The sequence below is a fragment of the Eurosta solidaginis genome, chromosome 5 (assembly GCF_040869045.1).
Source record: "Eurosta solidaginis isolate ZX-2024a chromosome 5, ASM4086904v1, whole genome shotgun sequence".
In the NCBI taxonomy this organism is placed as follows: domain Eukaryota; kingdom Metazoa; phylum Arthropoda; class Insecta; order Diptera; family Tephritidae; genus Eurosta; species Eurosta solidaginis.
The window spans coordinates 197404134-197423754 of record NC_090323.1 but is presented as its reverse complement, the minus strand read 5'-3'; the positions used below and the strand labels follow the sequence as shown (position 1 = coordinate 197423754).

At 37.5% G+C, this 19621-nt stretch overlaps 1 protein-coding gene across 3 annotated transcripts in view; it reads left to right on the top strand.

Moving 5' to 3' along the window:
* Positions 1-19621, top strand: part of CapaR (Capability receptor) — a 526950-nt gene that overhangs the window by 356490 nt on the left and 150839 nt on the right. For 2 of the 3 annotated variants that reach the window (XM_067787359.1, XM_067787360.1), the window contains one exon: positions 18079-19067. In XM_067787359.1, the coding sequence (XP_067643460.1) occupies positions 18270-19067 (798 nt within the window). In that variant the 5' untranslated portion in view covers positions 18079-18269. Of the gene's footprint in view, positions 1-6528; positions 6898-18078; positions 19068-19621 lie in introns of those variants that run through there. The other variant, XM_067787358.1, reaches the window with a different exon arrangement.

Genomic DNA, 19621 nt, shown 5'->3' with positions numbered 1-19621 from the left:
TTTTTCCAAGCTGCGTGTACAATATATCCTCCGCCTGCTTGTTTATTTGGAAGATGTAGAACTGACCTTCCTCCGTAGGCCTAGATACAGTAAGTACCTTCCAATCCTGTCTCGGTATGTTCGGATTCTGATTATGCAGAAGTCGTAGTGTATCCTCCGACTTCATCAGGCATGGTATCCATACCTTAACTTTTGGTACCGTGGGGATTTGCGCTTTATCCATCACCTCAAACCGCGCGTTCACGCCTTGCCTTTGGAGGTTTGAAACCACTTCCTACAGCCACCGCAAGTTCGAGATGTGGTAGCACGCTATCGTCTTCACACCATTATACCACAAATACCACAAATCGTCCAATAGGTACGGTCTGCATAACACCATGGATTAGGGGGTTGGCAGTTCTTGGTCACCGACATTCCACCGCCCTCCTATGAGGAGAAATGGCGTATATGCCAGTCGTAAACAGCTCCGCCTCATAGTCGGGCTCTATGGAGATCGGTTATGCCCTCACACCAACGACAAGGTGCCTACCGTAGTGAGGGCCGCTGAGTATAAAAAAAAAAAACAGATAATTTAATTGACGAACGACGAAGTTCGATTAAAATTACCACTGCTATTTTCATGTTCACTACTGCACTATGGCTACATTGTGATTAGTCTTCGTTCAAATCTCGATTTCGGTACCGGTTTGAATTCTGTTACGTCTGGATGTGGCTACACTGATTGATAATTTCATGTCTCGCTTTTAGTTTTTTATGATTTATTTGTATGGGTTCTGCTTTTCCTTTAAGCTCTTAACCTTGTTTCTGACCTGAGTTCGATTATTGTTGAATTTCTGGTTTCGGTTTTGGTAAGCTTTAATTTGTAGCAAAGCTTTTGATTTCAATTTAGCTTTGATGTATGTAGGTATCATTAACGAATCTGGGTCCTGCCTCCAGTCTCGTTCCTTATCCGTCTTCCGGAACTCTTTTCAGTATCGCTTCTAATTTCGTGTTTAGCCACAGTACCGGTTTTGCTTTGAGTTTAGTTCCCGTTACAATTATAAATTCGGTTTCAATTATAAGTTTGGTTCCTAATTTCGATCGGTTGAGTTCTGAATCTTAATTCCATGTTCATGTCTTTGTCCGCGGTTCGATCTCGGCTTAAGATTTGCTTCTTGTTTTGTTTTTAATTTGGGCTACGTTATTGTTTCAGTTCTTTTTCTAGATTTAGTTTCGATCCTTCTTCCGCTTTCAGGTTTCTGATTAGGTTTCAGGTTCCATTCTTGTTTCTATTTTCGGAGCATGAGCAGGAGCCTTATCAGTTGCGGGTTCTGCATTTAGTTTCAATTTGCGTTTCTGTTTTAGACTAGGCTTCGTTTCGCTAGCAGTTTTAATTCTCTTTTCTTTGTCGTGGCTTTTATTTCATTACGTCCTTGATTTGCATTTTAATACTAGGTTATAGTTCCTGTTTCGGTTCTTGTTTCAATTTTTGTTATCATTCCATTTTTCTATATCGATGTTGATTTCGGGTTTACTTCTGATTCCGGTGCCAGGTAAAATTTGTTATGTCTAATTTTCGGGTTGGTTTTTTCTTTTGGTTATGAATCTGGTTGCGATTTCGTTTTGGTTTTGATTGAGATTCTATTATCAGTTCTACTTTCGTGTTCGGCCTCTCTCCGACTTTAATTTTGTGCTCTTCTACACCTTAAGTTTTGGTTTCGACTTGTTGTTGTGGTCTCAGTTGCGTTTGAGATTTCTCATTCGGTCTTATTTTGATGACGTAATGTCCTTGTCATTTTATTTGATCTCTATAGTGGCTCAAATTGGTCTGGAATTCGGCTTCGCATTCGGTCCCTCTCGGTTTTATGATCATTTTTTACGGGAATCGGTTTCTGGCCCATTACTTTAAGTCCCGTGTTCTAATTTTCAGTTTTGCTTTTGATTCGGTCTCCGTATTGGTTCTTCTTGGCCTCGTATTCAGCTTCTCATTCGGTTTCCTGTTGATTCCGTGATCAGTTTTTTTTTATAATATTCGGCATTTATTATATCCGGGTCCTTACGACATCGTAATTTGTAATTTTTGTAATTTGTAATTTTATTAATATGGTTATCCTGGCACAACAATTTAACAAAAATTATTTTACAGTTGTTGTTGTTGTAGCGATAAGGTTTCTTCCCGAAGGCTTTGGGGAGTGTTATCAATGTGATGGTCCTTTGCCGGATACAAATCCGATACGCTCCGGTAACACAGCACCATTAAGGTGCTAGCCCGACCATCTCGTGAACGATTAATATGGCCAAACTAAACCTTCCTTCCCCACCCCCAAGTTCCATGAGAAGCTTGGGGTCGCCAGAGCCTCGTCTGTTAGTGAAACAGGATTCGCCGCAGATAGGTGAGGTTGACAATTGGGTTTGGAGAAGCTATATATTGCGCTGGCAACCTGAAAGGGTTGCGCTACACAGCCCTTGAACCTGGTATTTTAGTCGCCTCTTACGACAGGCATACCTACCGCGGGTATATTCTGACCCCCTAACCCGCTGGGGGATTATTTTACAGTGTCAGTCGCTTATAACATAAATACGTTTCCTTAGATTTATAAGTAGTTAATATAGTATTAGCAAGGAAAGAGAAGGGAAAGAGAAACAGGGGAATGTGACAATGGGAAGAGGGAGTACAAGGGTGAGTAGAGTACAGTATTTAATAATAATAATAACAACAATATGAGAACACGATTACATAAGTCGTGGCAGGTTAGAGAAAAGTATATATAACTAGGAGAGCTGTAGTGATTAGCGAGTATTAAAAAATCTAGTCACCTTATTTTTAAATTGCAGGGTTATGAGAGAGATGTCTCAAACTAACTGGGAGTGAGTTCCAAACACGTACCGCATTAATAAAGAATTGACGTTCAGATGTCAAAGTTCTGTGCCTAGTGTAAACAAGCTGAGCTGACCTTGATGATTGTAGGAACTGAAGCCTCTGGTATAAATAGTTAGGTTTCTTTGTATGAATAACTTTGTGTATAAGCATCAGTGTTCGGACTTTTAACAAATTATCGAAAGAAATATTTAGCAACTTTTCAGCAAACACAGACATATGGTCAGGTCGTTTTGGCCCAAATACATATCTGGCAATGTTATTATAAACAACATTAAGCTTGTTTTTACATACACAGTCACAATTAGCATAAATCTCACAGCCATACAGTAGCGTAGGTATTAAGTACGCTTTTGCAAGAAGAAGTCGAATGTGTAGAGGAGTGAAATGCTGTGCTAGCCATAGTGTACGAAGCATTCCATACACTTTACCAACTGCACTAATGATGTGGTTATTCCATGTCAGAATTTTGTTAAATACTAAACCAAGATTTTTCGCTGTGCCAACATATTCAATAACTGCTCCGCCCAACAATAATTTGTCTAAGTATAGTGTATCGAAGGCTTTTCTGCGAATAACAATATTCTTAGATTTGTCAGGATCTATTGATAAACCGTTTACAGATGCCCATGTACTTATTTACGTCAGGTCAGAGTTAAGGTCGTTAATACACATACTAACGAGGTCAATTGGACAGCACACATATAATTGAACATCATCAGCATAAATATGGACACTACAATGCCTTAAGGTATTAGGTAAGTCATTAACATACAACACAAATAGCAGAGGGCCCAGGATAGAGCCTTGCGGAACTCCCCTGTGTACAGTTACAAAGTTAGACATTTGTCCACCAGCGCACACGGCCTGAGATCTGCCAACAAGGTAAGACCTGATCAAGTCAATGGCATGACATGAGAAGCTAAACAATTTTTTTAGCTAGCGATATAGAAGCTCATGATCGAATAAGGCAAATGCCTTAGAATGGAGGAGAAGAGTTAGAAAAGCTAAATTATTACCATCAACTTCCATCCGGATGCTCTCGATTACATCTAGTAGCGCCGAAGTGCAACTTCGTTTTGGTCTGCAACCGAACTGACGGTCAGTAATGAGTCTGTTATCATGCACAAATGACATTATTTGCCTATATAAAATACGCTCGACAATTTTAGAGAGAAAAGGTAGCATAGCAATGGGTCTGTACTCATTATTTTTCTTAAGTGCTGAAATAATTTTGGCAACTTTCCAGCACTTCGGGAAAACAGATTTTGTTAGTATAGAGTTCACTAAGTAGGTCACATATGGCAGAATCTTAGGCAGTATTATTTTTAAAATCTACGCACTGATTTCATCAAAGCCAATGGCGTTAGACTTGATGGCTTGTACAATATCACATTCGTCAACACACACAAATTCTAAAGGACTGACATGAATATCTACACGATCACAATAGCTATCAGGACATACACGAGGGTTTGATACAGGCAAACAAGTAAAATTTTTGTTCATTTCGTCTAAGTCAGCAAAAACAGGTGCTCTTTCTCTGGGTTTTCCCAAGACAATTTCCCTTATCTTATTCCATGTTTGACGCGAATCGATTGCTTGGCTAAACCTAGCCTTATAAAACAGAGTTTTGGCACTATTAATTGCTTTGGTTACGGTGATTCGAGCTGATTTAAATTGTGTAAGTGTTTCTAAACTACGATACCTCTTCCACCGAAAATAAGCCTTATTGCGCACATCTATTAATTTTTATACCTTTCATGAAAATGAAATGGTATATTAATTTCGTCACGAAACCGAAAATTGTAAGTCCTTAAAGGAAAATAGATAGACCCACCATTAAGTATACCGAAATAATCAGGTTGAAGAGCTGAGTTGATTTAGCCATGTCCGTCTGTCCGTCTGTCCGTCTGTCTGTTTGTATGCAAACTAGTCCCTCAATTTTTGAGATATCTTGATAAAATTTGGTGAGCGGGTGTATTTGGGTGTCCGATTTGACATTTGTCGGAACCGACCGGATCGGACCACTATAGCATATATCCTCCATACAACCGATTTTTCAGAAAAAGAGGATTTTTGTAATATCTTACCCAATTTAACAGATTGAAGCTTCATACTTCACCATATACTTCCGTATATTGCACGTATTGTTGCCTGCAAAAATTGATGAGATCGGTCGTATATATAGTATATATCCCCCACAACCGATTGTTCAGATAAGGAACTTTTCGTAATTACTGCCCTATTTTAAGAGCTAGAGGCTTCAAATTTCAACGAATGCTTACGTATATAGCATATATTGTTGTCTGAAAAAATCATAAAGATCGGTGGTATATATATTATATACTTCATATAAACTGTCATTTTTGCCCCTTTTTTACGGCTATAAGCTTCAAAATTCATCAAATTTCATCAAATAGTTACGTTTACGTCATATATTTTTGAAATACGTGATTCGTAGTCATAGTTTTTACACGCATACCACAAAAAACCTGAAACTTTGTATCCTCACACAAAGTACCTACCTGTTTTTTATTTTATATTTATCTTAAAAATCGTTAAGGTATGTAGATCTGTTCACTAGATATTTCTTATCATATACATCCGATTATTCGGAGATTACGAACGGGATAAGATTATTGTTCAGCCCCATTTATGAAAGGTATGAAGTCTTCGGCACAGCCGAAGACAGTCCCGTTTTTACTTGTTAATACTAGTATTAAACCAAGGCTTACTGCTCCGATTAACTAATTTAGTTTATAAGGGGACGTAGTAATCAAAAAGCCAGCCAATTTTATCTTGCAGGAAGCAAGTTTGATCATCAACTGTTGTGAAACACTGGATGAGACTCCAATCCACCGACTCTACCGCAGAGTTGAGCAAATCATAATTAATTATCTTGAATTCGCGATAAGTTACGGAGCAAGGTATTCTAGTAGTGTGGAAATCGTAGGTCATGAAGATTAAGTCGGGGCAGACAGTTGGTTATAGTGACTCCTGACCTGCGAGGCCAGGTTTGTTTGGATACCTCGCATGTGGGTACCAGCGTCCACCTGGAATTCGCCTTCTTGGTGAAAAATGATGTGAGCCAGTATTTGCACGCAGCAAGAGGGGGAGCAATGTCCTGCAGCTGGCTTAGCTCTGTCTGTTCAGTAGCTTTCCTCGCTAGTTCATCGGCAGCATAGTTCCCGGGTACACCGCTATGACCTGGGACACATACAACAGCTGTCTCGCACCGCGATGCAAGTTCGCTTAGGGTCTGTCTACATTCTATTGCTGAAGAATGGTCCAACTACAAAATATTACTAATTTAGTTTGCCAAACCAGATCCGCAACATTCCTAGTTCGCAGTCCATAAGTATCTATCGCACATGATTTTTCACGTAAGAAATCTTTCTATTGCGTTAGCTTAACTACAAATAAATATTTAAATTTGTACAAGCATGTGTGTGTGTATGTGTGCATACATCAAGCTTATGACATTCTGCGCATCTTTTAATATCTCCCTAGATAGAGCATATAGTAAAACAAAAACAAAAACATATAAAATATTTACACTAAATACGATAACAATTTATCATCATCTCCGAACTTTTTTATCTCCTCACTTTTTAATAGACTTTTAATTGTTGCTACTTTCGGCAACTGTTGTTGTGGTTATGAAGCTTTTAAATTATTTTTACATAGCCAGTACTTAAATGGATATCTGCTTGTACTTGGTGTATCTTAAAAAAAAAAAAAAATTACGAAAAAATAAAAATTATTTTATCATTTTCAAAAGTGCCTTTAGCTACCGCAAGCGTTATAAAATTTTGTATTCGTTAAAATTTCATCGAGCGTTAAGTTGTTTTGCGTGTTGTTTTCGCTTAAATTGCTACTGCATAAAATGGCATAACAAAATTCGCGTATGTGTAAACTTAATAAGTTCGTAAATCGTAAAATTTTTTATATGACAACAAATAATTTAAAGACGAGCTGCGAAGTCAATTAACTATTTTTGAATTATGTAACGATTGTATAGCGTGCCGTTATTAATTGTGAGTGTGGGTGTCGTTAACTAGTGCATTTATGTATATATCAATAGAGATATGTATCTGTGAGTGTGTTTTTATGTTGCATATTCGATATGTTTCTATGCTTTTCACTTCGATCGATTGCTGAATAGCAAAAAAAAAAAAGTCTAGCACCACTTGGCGAGCTGCATTGAAAATGTAAAAACAAATGTGAATAGTCCGATTTCAAGTACACGAGCGTTGAGTGCCTTGTTATGCATACTGGGAATTCATCAAGTGTTGCACACCCGCAAGCACCACTCTGGTGCAAACTAAACAAATTGTATGTTTGTGAATTGCAGTGTATAAAATTTAAAAATTTGTGCAATACTTGTTTTGTGTGTGTTTTAAAAAGTTGTATGAATTAAACGTGTTAAATCCTAAGCCTTTAGAAACAAATTGTGAGCGCTCGCAAAAAATCCTGAAATATATTTTGATCAATTTTTTAATGCATATATTATCTACATAGTAACATTTTAAAAGCAAGTGAATCAGTTATTACAGAAACAAATAAGTAGTTAAAACTTATTTTTATTACCTTTGTATTAGGTCGGTCGAATGTTTATACGCATTTTCAATACACTGACAGAAAAAGACTGGTAAAGTCAACCGAAATACGAGTCAATTCAACCGAAATTTCTGTTAATTTTTATCTTCGCAGCAAGATGTTGAATCAACTGCGCACAAACCGTTGATTCGTAATTGACCGTTTTAGTAGTCAATGACAAAAAAGTGATTGCGACAGCTTTGTACGAAAGTGGCTATGTTGCCATATAAATAAATAAATGTAAGGCGCGATAACTTCCGAAGAGATCTAAGGCCGAGCTTCTCTTCCAATTCGGGACCTCTTGATTTTCCCTGCAAATTGGCTAGACGGGACGACCTACATGTTTTATGCCGACTCCGAACGGCATTCTCGAGGCAGATGAGTTTTCACTGAGAGCTTTTCTTAGCAGAAATACACTAGGAGCGCTTGCCAAACACTGCCGAGCGGCGACCCCGCTTAGAATAGGGGTGCGAACCCAGGGCATAGGGTATGGTAGGCGGAGCACGCTACCATCACACCACGGTGCACTTACTAACCCAACGTCAATTGGGCTTACATCAAGTGTGCTGGCACACATTAAACATTATACACTTTATTATTTTGTTTTATTAAACGCACTTTCACCGAATTTTATATTTTATAATTTATTTAGTTTATAGTTTTGAAATTCGCTTTGTAAATAGAAATGAAAATAGTAGTCACAAAACTGATTCTCAATTATTTCAATTGCAGCTCAGCTCATTCTCTATTTCTTCTCTCCCATGTAGTTGCCACACTTGATTGTTTCGAACAAAACTTGTATAAAAGTTTGACATAACATTTTAAATAGAGAAATTGTAAATTATAGAAAAGTAAAGAATCAAATCGCTAGAAGGTAATTCACCACTGGAGTAACTTTACATGTAATTCGGCAAGTTTAATTTTCGTAACACTCTAAGTTGAAAAGATTCCAAAACAACTCAAATTTTTATGTTGTCGGAAACGTCAACATTAAAAAAGGATGTTCTTTATTATCTTATTAAATTCGTTCGCGTGAGTGAAAATTCGTAAAAACTTGAACAAAATGTTACTAACTTTGGAAAAATCCTGTTCGTTCAAAGAAAACTTTTGCAACAAGAAGGCGCAATTGTGCATTTCGTTTGGAGGGGAAATTGCAAAATTGTAACCGATAAATAGGTGTCCCGGTATCTCATAATTTTTTGCACAGTAAATCCAAAAAAGGGTTTTTCGTTTTGTATTGATAACTGGAAAACTAGTTTTTTCTTGTATGATTTTTAATAATCGGGGATTGCCCATATTGCTTTTTTTAAATGTATGAAAACATTTATTTGAAGCAATTTTTAATTTTATAATTTATTTAATAATTTGGGAAAAATTTAAACAACGTGACATCAGGACGGACAAGGCGACAGCTGTTTCGATTATACCTTGTAAATCTCTTCAAAGCCTTTTCTCCCGGGAGTGGGAGTCGAACTCGCACCCCTACGATAGTTGAAATGGTTGTAAACGCATTCAGCTACGTCATGCCTGTTGTGAAGTCTTTCCCAATTGCCTTCTTTTTGCATATTTTAATCTTTTACACATTGCATACTTCGTATGCAATTATGTGTTAAAGCTATGCTTGGTACGGCGGTTTTCAAAGAAACTTTGGTTTTGTTGCTGTTTTCGTTCTATTTATAGAACTACAACGAATTAACCAATTTTGTCTGTTTGTATGATTTTTAATAATCGGTGATTGCCCATATCGCTTTTTTTAAATGTATGAAAACATTTATTTGAAGCAATTTTTAATTTTATAATTTATTTAATAATTTGGGAAAAATTTAAACAACGTGACATCAGGACGGACAAGGCGACAGCTGTTTCGATTATACCTTGTAAATCTCTTCAAAGCCTTTTCTCCCGGGAGTGGGAGTCGAACTCGCACCCCTACGATAGTTGAAATGGTTGTAAACGCATTCAGCTACGTCATGCCTGTTGTGAAGTCTTTCCCAATTGCCTTCATTTTGCATATTTTAATCTTTTACACATTGCATACTTCGTATGCAATTATGTGTTAAAGCTATGCTTGGTACGGCGGTTTTCAAAGAAACTTTGGTTTTGTTGCTGTTTTTTTCTTGTTTTCCCATTGTGCGTGTTTTTTCGATTTGGTGGTTTTCTTATTTTGTATTTTTTTTAAACAAGTGGCACCATCTTCATAAGTACAAAGTAGAGAGCGCAGTGAGCGTAAAATTCTCTTTGAAATTTGCTCATATATTGACTGCTGATCGCTGTTGTAATGACCAGTGATATCAGTTGTATTAACAGAAAAATCAGTTAGATTGACCAGGAATCTGTCAATTTTACAGAATTTTGTTAACTTAAGAGCGACAATTTCTCTTCTGATGCAATGACTAAACTAGTTTGTTCGTTTGACAAAGAACTCGATCGAATTAACCGTAATTCATCAATTTCACCAAATCTCCGTTAAGTTAATTTAAAGTCAAGAACAACAGAACCGATTTGTTGATTTTACTTGCACCATTTCTTTCAGTGTATGTACAAATTTTGCAATCGATTTTTAAGTCACTTCTCATTAAGCTACAAACGTAAAACTTCACATATAGGTTAAGACACCGAGACAATGCAACAAAAGGGGTAAACATCCGTTAGGGGGCGCACGGATCGAAATAATTGATTAAGAATTACAAAATTTGGAATTTTGAGAGCGTTTTTTAAGTAACTTCAGGAACAATGCAAGAAAAGGGAAAACCCCGTTAGGTGGCGCACGGATCGAAATAATTTGATGAGAACTTAAACCTGCTTTTAGTTAATTCTCGATGAGCTAGAGACTTGAAATTTCAAACTTAATTCAGAGGCCGATGACAGTTTAAAACGCATATCAAAAAGTTTCACTAAGCGGCGCACGGATGGAGATATTTAGAAAAATCATACGGAAGGGATGGAATCTTGCGATCGATTTTTAAGTAACTTCTCATTGAGTTACTAACATGAAACTTCACAGATAGGGCAAGACGCCGTGACAAAGGAACAATAGGGGAAAAAATTCCGTTAGGTGGCGCCCGGATCGAAATAATTAGATGAGAATATGGAAATTTGAAATCGGATTTTTTACGTAACTTCTCGATGAGCTAGAGACTTGAAAATTCAAACTTAATTTAGAGGCCGATGATATGATAAACGTAATACAAAAAGTTTCGATAGGAGGGCACGAATTGGGATATTAAGAAAAATCGTACGAAACGGGGGGAATTTCGCGATCAATTTTCAAGAAACTTCCCATTGAGCTACAATCTTGGAACTTCATCAACATACTCACTTGTAGCAATTCAAGCTTGGCATATATGAACAATTTTCAAGTAGCTTAAAAAATAATGTAGCTTGACGTATTTCTCTGATATGTACTATATTGTATTGTATTCTGAATTAATAAAAGTAAGTTTTTCACCTTGTAATAAATAAGGTTCTACTCTTTTCCACCTATAACTAAAAAGCAGAAAATAAATAGAAATAAAAAATTTTAAACATTTCCTTTTATAAATGGACAAAATGAGCGAAAAATGTATCCTTATATAAAGACATATTCTTGCTGAACTTTGATTTTATAATTTTGACATAGAAATTGTGAAAATATTTATGAGATATAAAAATATAAAGGTGGATCGCAATTAATTTACTATATATTGAAAAGTTGACTCCTTTTCTTCCAACTTTCCTATCCAAGTAATATGCGCTCCACTTTTATATTTTTACTTCTCATAAATATTTTCACAATTTCTATGTCAAAATTTAAAAATCAAAGTTTAGCAAGAATATGTCTTTATATAAGGATAAGTTTTCCGTTGATTTTGTCAATTTATATAAAGAAATGCTTAACATTTTTTATTTTCTTTCTATTTTCAAATAAAATTTTTTCTATTATTGAAGACACGTTTCAGAGGTACTAGCCCTGTATGTGATGAAACAATTTTTAAAATGTCCCTCCTTAGTTCAAAGAAGTGCTGAAAACCGGTTCGAACCGAACTGATACATAAACCGAACCACCCTTTTGAGGATTTGAACCGAACCCCGAACCGAATTGACTTTATTTCAAAATTCAAAAACAGAACCAAAAACCACGACAAAAAATGGCTCGGTTCGGTTAAAAAAAAAGTATTACCAAAATAAATGAAAAACAAGTAAGGAAGGTTAAGTTCGGGTGAAACCGAACATTGCATACTCAGTTGAGAGCTATGGTGACAACATAAGGGAAAATAACCATGTAAGAAAATGAACCGGGGGTAATCCTGGAATGTGTTTGTATGACATGTGTATCAAATGAAAGGTATTATAGAGTATTTTATGAGGGAGTGGGCCATAGTTCTATAGGTGGACGCCATTTAGGGATGTCGCCATAAAGGTGGATCAGGGTTGACTCTAGAATGTGTTTGTACGATATGGGTATCAAACGAAAGGTGTTAATGAGTATTTTATAAGGGAGTGGGCCTTAGTTCTATAGGTGGACGCCTTTTCGAGATATCGCCATAAAGGTGGATCAGCGGTGATTCTAGGATGTGTGTTTACGATATGGGTATCAAATTAAATGTATTAATGAGTGTTTTAAAAGGGAGTGGTGGTAGTTGTATAGGTGGTCGCCTTTTCGAGATTTCGGCATAAAGGTGGACCAGGGGTGACTCTAGAATGCGTTTGTACAATATGGGTATCAAACGGAAGGTGTTAATGAGTATTTTAAAAGGGAGTGGGCCTTAGTTCTATAGGTGGACGCCTTTTCGAGATATCGCCATAAAGGTGGACCAGGTGTGACTCTAGAATGTGTTTGTACAATATGGGTATCAAACGAAAGATGTTAATGAGTATTTTAAAAGGGCGAGGGGCTTAGTTCTATAGGTGGACGCCTTTTCGAGATATCGCCATAAAGGTGGACCAGGGGTGACTCTAGAATGTGTTTGTACGATATGGGTATCAAATTAAAGGTATTAATGAGGGTTTTAAAAGGGAGTGGTGGTAGTTGTATAGGTGGTCGCCTTTTCGAGATATCGGCATAAAGGTGGACCAGGGATGACTCTAGAATTTGTTTGTACGATATGGGTATCAAATGAAAGGTGTTATGAGTATTTTAAAAGGGCGTGGGGCTTAGTTCTATAGGTGGACGCCGTTTCGAGATATCGCCATAAAGGTGGACCAGGGGTGACCCCAGAATTTGTTTGTACGGTATGGATATCAAATGAAAGGGGTTAATGAGCATTTTAAAAGGGAGTGGGCCTTAGTTCTATAGGTGGAGGCCTTTTCGAGATATCGCCCTAAAGGTGGACCAGGTGTGACTCTAGAATGTGTTTGTACAATATGGGTATCAAACGAAAGGTGTTAATGAGTATTTTAAAAGGGCGTGGGGCTTAGTTCTATAGGTGGACGCCGTTTCGAGATATCGCCATAAAGGTGGACAAGGGATGACCCCAGAATTTGTTTGTACGATATGGATATCAAATGAAAGGGGTTAATGAGCATTTTAAAAGGGAGTGGGCCTTAGTTCTATAGGTGGACGCCTTTTCGAAATATCGCCATAAAGGTGGTCCAGGGGTGAGTCTAGAGTGTGTTTTTACGATATCGGTATCAAATTAAAGCTATTAATGAGGGTTTTAAAAGCGAGGGGTGGTAGTTGTATAGGTGGTCGCCTTTTCGAGATTTCGGCATAAAGGTGGACCAGGGGTGACTCTAGACTTTGTTTGTACGATATGGGTATCAAATGAAAGGTGTTAATGAGTCTTTTTAAAAGGGAGTGGGCCTTAGTTCTATAGGTGGTCGCCTTTTCGAGATATCGCTATAAAGGTGGACCAGGGGTGACTCTAGAATATGTTTGTACGATATGGTATCAAATGAAAGGTGTTATGAGTATTTTAAAAGGGCGTGGGGCTTAGTTCTATTGGTGGACGCCTTTTCGATATATCGCCATAAAGGTGGACCAGGGGTGACTCTAGAATGTGTTTGTACGATATGGGTATCAAATTAAAGGTATTAATGAGGCTTTTAAAAGGGAGTAGTGGTAGTTGTATATGTGAAGGCGTTTTCCAGATATCGAACAAAATGTGGACCAGGGTGACCCAGAACATCATATGTTGGATACCGCTAATTTATTTATATAGATAATACCACAAACAGTATTCCTGCCAAGATTTCAAGGGTTTTTTATTTCGCCATGCATAACTTTTTCATTTCATTCTACTTAATATGGTAGGTTTCACACCAATTTTACAAAGTTTTTATCTAAAGTTATATTTTGCGTCATTAAACCAATCCAAATTCCATGTTTCATCCCTTTTTTCGTATTTGATATAGAATTATGATATTTTTTTCGTTTTTTTTCGTAATTTTCGATATCGAAAAAGTGGGCGTGGTCATAGTCGGATTTCGGCCATTTTTAATACCAATACAAAGTGAGTTAAGATAAGTACGTGAACTGAGTTTAGTAAAGATATATCGATTTTTGCTCAAGTTATCGTGTTAATGGGCGAGCGGAAGGACAGACGGAGGACTGTGTATAAAAACTGGGCGTGGCTTCAACCTATTTCGCCCTTTTTCACAGAAATAAGTTACTGTCCCAGAATCTAAGCCTCTACCAAATTTCACAAGGATTGGTAAATTTTTGTTCCACTTATGGCATTAAAAGTATCTTAGGCAAATTAAATGAAAAAGGGCGGAGCCACGCCCATTTAAAATTTTCTTTTATTTTTGCATTTTTTTGCACCATAACGTTACTGGAGTTGAATGTTGACATAATTTACTTATATACTGTAAAGATATTAAATTTTTTGTTAAAATTTGACTTTAAACAAATTTTTTTCTTAAAAGTGGGCGTGGTCGTTCTTCGATTTTGCTATTTTTTATTAAGCATACATATAGTAATAGGGGTAATGTGCCTGCCAAATTTCATCATGATATCTTCAACGACTGCCAAATTACAGCTTGCAAAATTTTAAATTACCTTCTTTTAAAAGTGGACGGCGCCACGCCCATTGTCCAAAATTTTACTAATTTTCTATTCAGCATCCTCAGTTCAACTCACCTACCAAGTTTCATCGCTTTATCCGTCTTTGGTAATGAATTATCGCACTTTTTCGGTTTTTCGAAATTTTCGATATCGAAAAAGTGGGCGTGGTTATAGTCCGATATTGTTCATTTTAAATAGCCATCTGAGATGAGTGCTCAGGAACCTGCATACCATTTCATCAAGATACCTCAAAATTTACTCAAGTTACCGTGTTAACGGACAGACGGACGGACGGACATGGCTCAATCAAATTTTTTTTCGATCCCGATGATTTTGATATATGGAAGTCTATATCTATCTCGATTCCTTTATACCTGTACAACCAACCGTTATCCAATCAAAGTTTGTATACTCTGTGAACTCTGCTCAACTGAGTATAATAAATAGATTCCCCACTTTCCCTTAAAATGTTTCAAAGTGCACACATATCGCTATTTATACTTTATATGTACTTACGGCGGCCGCCGTGGTGTGATGGTAGCGTGCTCCGCCTACCACACCGAAGACCCTGGGTTCACGCCCCGGGCAAAGCAACATCAAAATTTTAGAAACAAGTTTTTTCAATTAGAAGAAAATTTTTCGAAGCGGGGTCGCCCCTCGGCAGTGTTTGGCAAGCACTCCGAGTGTATTTCTGCCATGAGAAGCTCTCGGTGAAAACTCACCTGCATGCAGATGTCGTTCGCAGTCGGCATAAAAAAACAAGTGGGTCCTGTCCCGCCAATTTGTAATAAAAATTAAAAGGAGCACGACGCAGATTGGAAGAGACGCTCTGCCTTAAATCCCTTCGGAGTTTATCGCGCCTTTCATTTATTTATTTATTTAATCTTAATTATGCGCAGATGTACTTGTACACAGGGTATTACAACTTTGATTGGATAACGGTTGGTTGTACAGATATATAGATATATCCATATATCAAAATCATCAATATCGACAAAAAATTTGACTAATCTGTCCGTATGTCCGTCCGTTAACACGATTACTTGAGCAAATGTTGAGATATCTTCACCAAATTCGTTATACGGGCTTATCAGGACTCAGAATAGAAATATGTATTGAAAGTGAGCGAAATCGGAAGACAACCACGCCCACTTCTACGATATCGAAAATGTGGAAAGAGATAAAAAGAGGTGGGAAGAGGGAAAAATCGAGAATGTAAAAGGGAGAAAGTATGGAGTAGAGACAAGGATCAAATATGGAGAGAAAAAGGAATAGTCAATAAGTAAAACTTTTTCGTTTTTGTAGAAGATGCAACATGACGAATGTCTCTGTTTATTGGTAGAGTAATAACATCGCAAGGAAGAATATTATCGGGTAGGAGAAAGGGTTAATTTAATTAATTTAATATTATATCTATATCTTTATATATATACATTTCGTGTCACGTTGTTTGTTCGCTATGGATTCCTAAGCTACTTAATCGATTTCAACCATATTTGCACACCTTGTGCAATTTGATCAAACTTCAAAGATACGATAACGTTCCTGTATAATTTATTTCCGGGAAGTGCACCAGGGACGGTTTTATTCAAACAAATTCTATTCACGGTTCGATTAGCCTGAAATTTGGTATATAGCCCTTTTCTTAGATTAATATTTATGACACTTTTTTCAGAAAATGGAGCAGGGGCCGACTGGGACTGGGACTGCGGCTGGGACTGGGATTGGGACTGGAACTTGGACTTGGGGTGTGATTGGGACTGGGAAAAAGATATGGAGAAGACCAAGAAGAACTAAAGAGAAGAGAAAAGAGGAAAAGAGAACAAAACAGAGTTAAACGAAGATAGAGAGATATGGATAGATGGAGCGGAAAAGAAGTGATGGAAAAGACGGAGAGGGAGAAAGAGACGCAGAAACAGAGAAAGGCAGAGTGAACGAAATGATAAGGGAAAAGGAAAGGAGATTAATGGTAAAAACTGCTTAAAAGTTATGCAAATATGCCAAAGCTAGGGCAGAGCAACGTCTGCCGGGTCTGCGTAATTGCGAAAATTTCATATAATTTCGTAAAGGTTTATACAAACAAAGAGATTGAAATCGCTCGGCCAGGTGAAGCAGGTATACGATATATTGTAAAGAGATTCCATGTATGAGGAAATTGAGAGAGGGAGAGGAAATGGGATTGGGAGTGGGACTGGGACTAGGACTGGAAATGGAAAACAGAATGTGAAGTTTAGCGGAAGTAGGAGTGGGTATGGAAGTGAGGATGGGATTAGGGAGTAAGTGTATGAGTGAGAGGCAGACAAATATAATAATAGATTGACAAGAACAATATGAAGTATACGGAATACAGAATTGTACAGAATGGGATAGATAGGGAAGAGGGGAAGCGCGGATTAATTTTTAGATGTAGATAATCCAGTTTTTGCGCAGAAAAAATCTCAAGTTTATTTAGAAGTCAAGATGCGAGTTTCTATGTGCTTATTTTTGGCATTTCTTCTATTTAAAGTGGGTGATGCTGTGTTTACTTATACTCCAATTATATTCAATTCTTAACTGACGTCTTCAATCAAGTAACTTGCCGAGTCTAATGAGTGAGCATTACTCATCACAGATTTGCTTTTAGTTTGTATGAATTTTTGAAACGAAGAAAAGACTGGTGGGATCAACCATGCCCAATTGTTCGATGTCAAGAATTAAAAATTTAAATGTCAATATTTCTGGAAACTGATTAATTGAATTCGATAAAGGTATCTAAATATTTGACCAAGCTTTTGTTTTAACGTGAAGATAAACGTACGGACATGCAAGTGGGTTACGGGGTCAGAATATACCCGCGGTAGGTATGCCTGTCGTAAGAGGCGACTAAAATACCAGATTCAAGGGGCTGCGTAGCGCAACCTTTTAAGGTTGCCAGCACAATATATAGCTTTTCCAAACCTTATTGTAAACCTCACCTATCCGCGGCGAATTCTGGTTCACTAACAGACGAGGCTCTGGCGACTCCAAGCTCCTAATGGAACTGAGATGGAGGGAAGGCCTGAAGGCTTAACGTGGCCATATAAATCGTTCCCGAGATGGTCGGGCGAGCACCTTAATCGCGCTGTGTTACCGGAGCGTACCGGATCTGTATCCGGCAAAGGACCATCACATTGATAACACTCCCCAAAGACTTCGGGGGCAACCTTATCGCTACAACAACAACAATAATGACATGCAAGTGTTGCTATATGAACGTGTTTTACGCAACCGTTCAATTTATAACGTTACAATCTACAGGAAGCCGACTAAAATGCAATTGCAACTGGGTATAAATATATCGCGATAAATTATTAAATATTTCAAATTACTAAGTTAGATATTGATTTTTTGCCGGCTCAAGGTCTAAAAACCCAATTGAAAAACAAAGTTTTTCGGTTTTTTATGCCAATATATTTCGGCTACACTGCGGTAACCTTCCTCAGGGCCAATTGTTTGGTGTTTACGTCTGCACCGTCTAATCAGGTGTTTGCTACTAGCAAGGAAGGTTACCGCAGTGTAGCCGAAATATATTGGCATAAAAAAACCGAAAAACTTTGTTTTTCAATTGGGTTTTTAGACCTTGAGCCGGCAAAAAATCAATATTTGATCAAAACAGGTTGCTAAAATCATCAAGGAATTACTAAGTTAGTTGAAAAAAAAACAGAAAACTAAAAAAAAAAAAAAGTGATTTGATGCAAGTTTAAGAACTGAAGGTGCAACATATTAACTGAAAACAGTGAAAATGTCATACAGCTATACAAACGCCATGTAAATTATTAGCTGAGTAGAAAAACTAAATCACACAAAATGAATTTAATATTGCCAGCAATAAATTTAGCCACCGATCTGCTCTCAGCTACGCCAACACAAGAAAACAGTTATGCGGACACAACCAATTTATTCAACGATAACCTCAACCACAACAACCACAATAGCCTTATTACAGGCAACACTATCCTCGAACAAAATTTTACTAATTCTACAAACACTAGTATTTTCGATAATTATTACAACAACAATACTTCGAATGAGCACGAAAATGCTATGAATGAATTAATCACTAACATCAGCACAATTGTTTATGATTTCGGTAAACATTTATTGACAACAATTGTTGATGCCACCAAAAATGAAACAAACGATATATCCATCACAATTACAACGCCCATTCCATCAACAATTGCGCCTACACAAACTGCAACAACACCAACACAAATTTTTCGTAATTTTAGCAATAGTAGTTATGAAAGTAATTTGAATAACCAGAATCATTCGTTGCCGCCAAGTTCATGGCTAGCGGTGAATAGCAACAATTCATTATTCGTACACGCAGCGACGGTGAATGCAGAACTTGAGCAGCGAAGCGAAATTGGCAGCAACGCCATCGATTTAGCGGCTGTGGTTAGCGCACATAAAGATGCCAACACAAATGTTGATAGTTGGAATCCAAATACACAAACTATTTTTAGTCATTTTGATTTGGATGATGCGGAGGATGAGTTGCAACCATGCCATCCGAATAATACAAATTTCAATTGCACACAATCGGAGTTTGTGAAATTCATACTTGGACCTCAAACGCTGCCACTTTACAAGGCATTATTGGTGAGTAGAATTAATCAAAAGTTTCTACATTACATTTACATTAGACTGTTTAAAAAATATATTTCCTTTTAGTTCGTTCGCATGCAGTCTAAGACCTTGTTAACATATAACGAGATTATCTTCATTTTCGTACTTAACTCCCAATATTTTTCGCTTTTTCGCTTCGATAATCGGGAGGTTAGATTAGGTTAAAAGGGAGTGCATGGGTGATACCCACACTTCCACTCGGATACATTTTTGCTCATTGTGCACTCAGTAAGTACAGGGTGGTGGCAAATTCGTTTAGCCCCATTTCGCCACCGTCGGTGCATTGGTGCGATAGCACAATGACCTGTGATGATACCCATAAGTACCCTCACTGCAGATTTGTTCAGTTTGAGAAGGAAGCTGGTGCCCTTCCTATCCAAGCATGTCCATAAGGACTTTGAGACTTCGCAGTCAACCCTATTGGTCCATAGCACGTCCGTTGCCCTGTTCTCATATTCGTAGATTCTCCCTAGGAGGCAACTCAGCGGCGGTCGGACGGAGCTGTCTACCTCACTTATGTCTAAGTC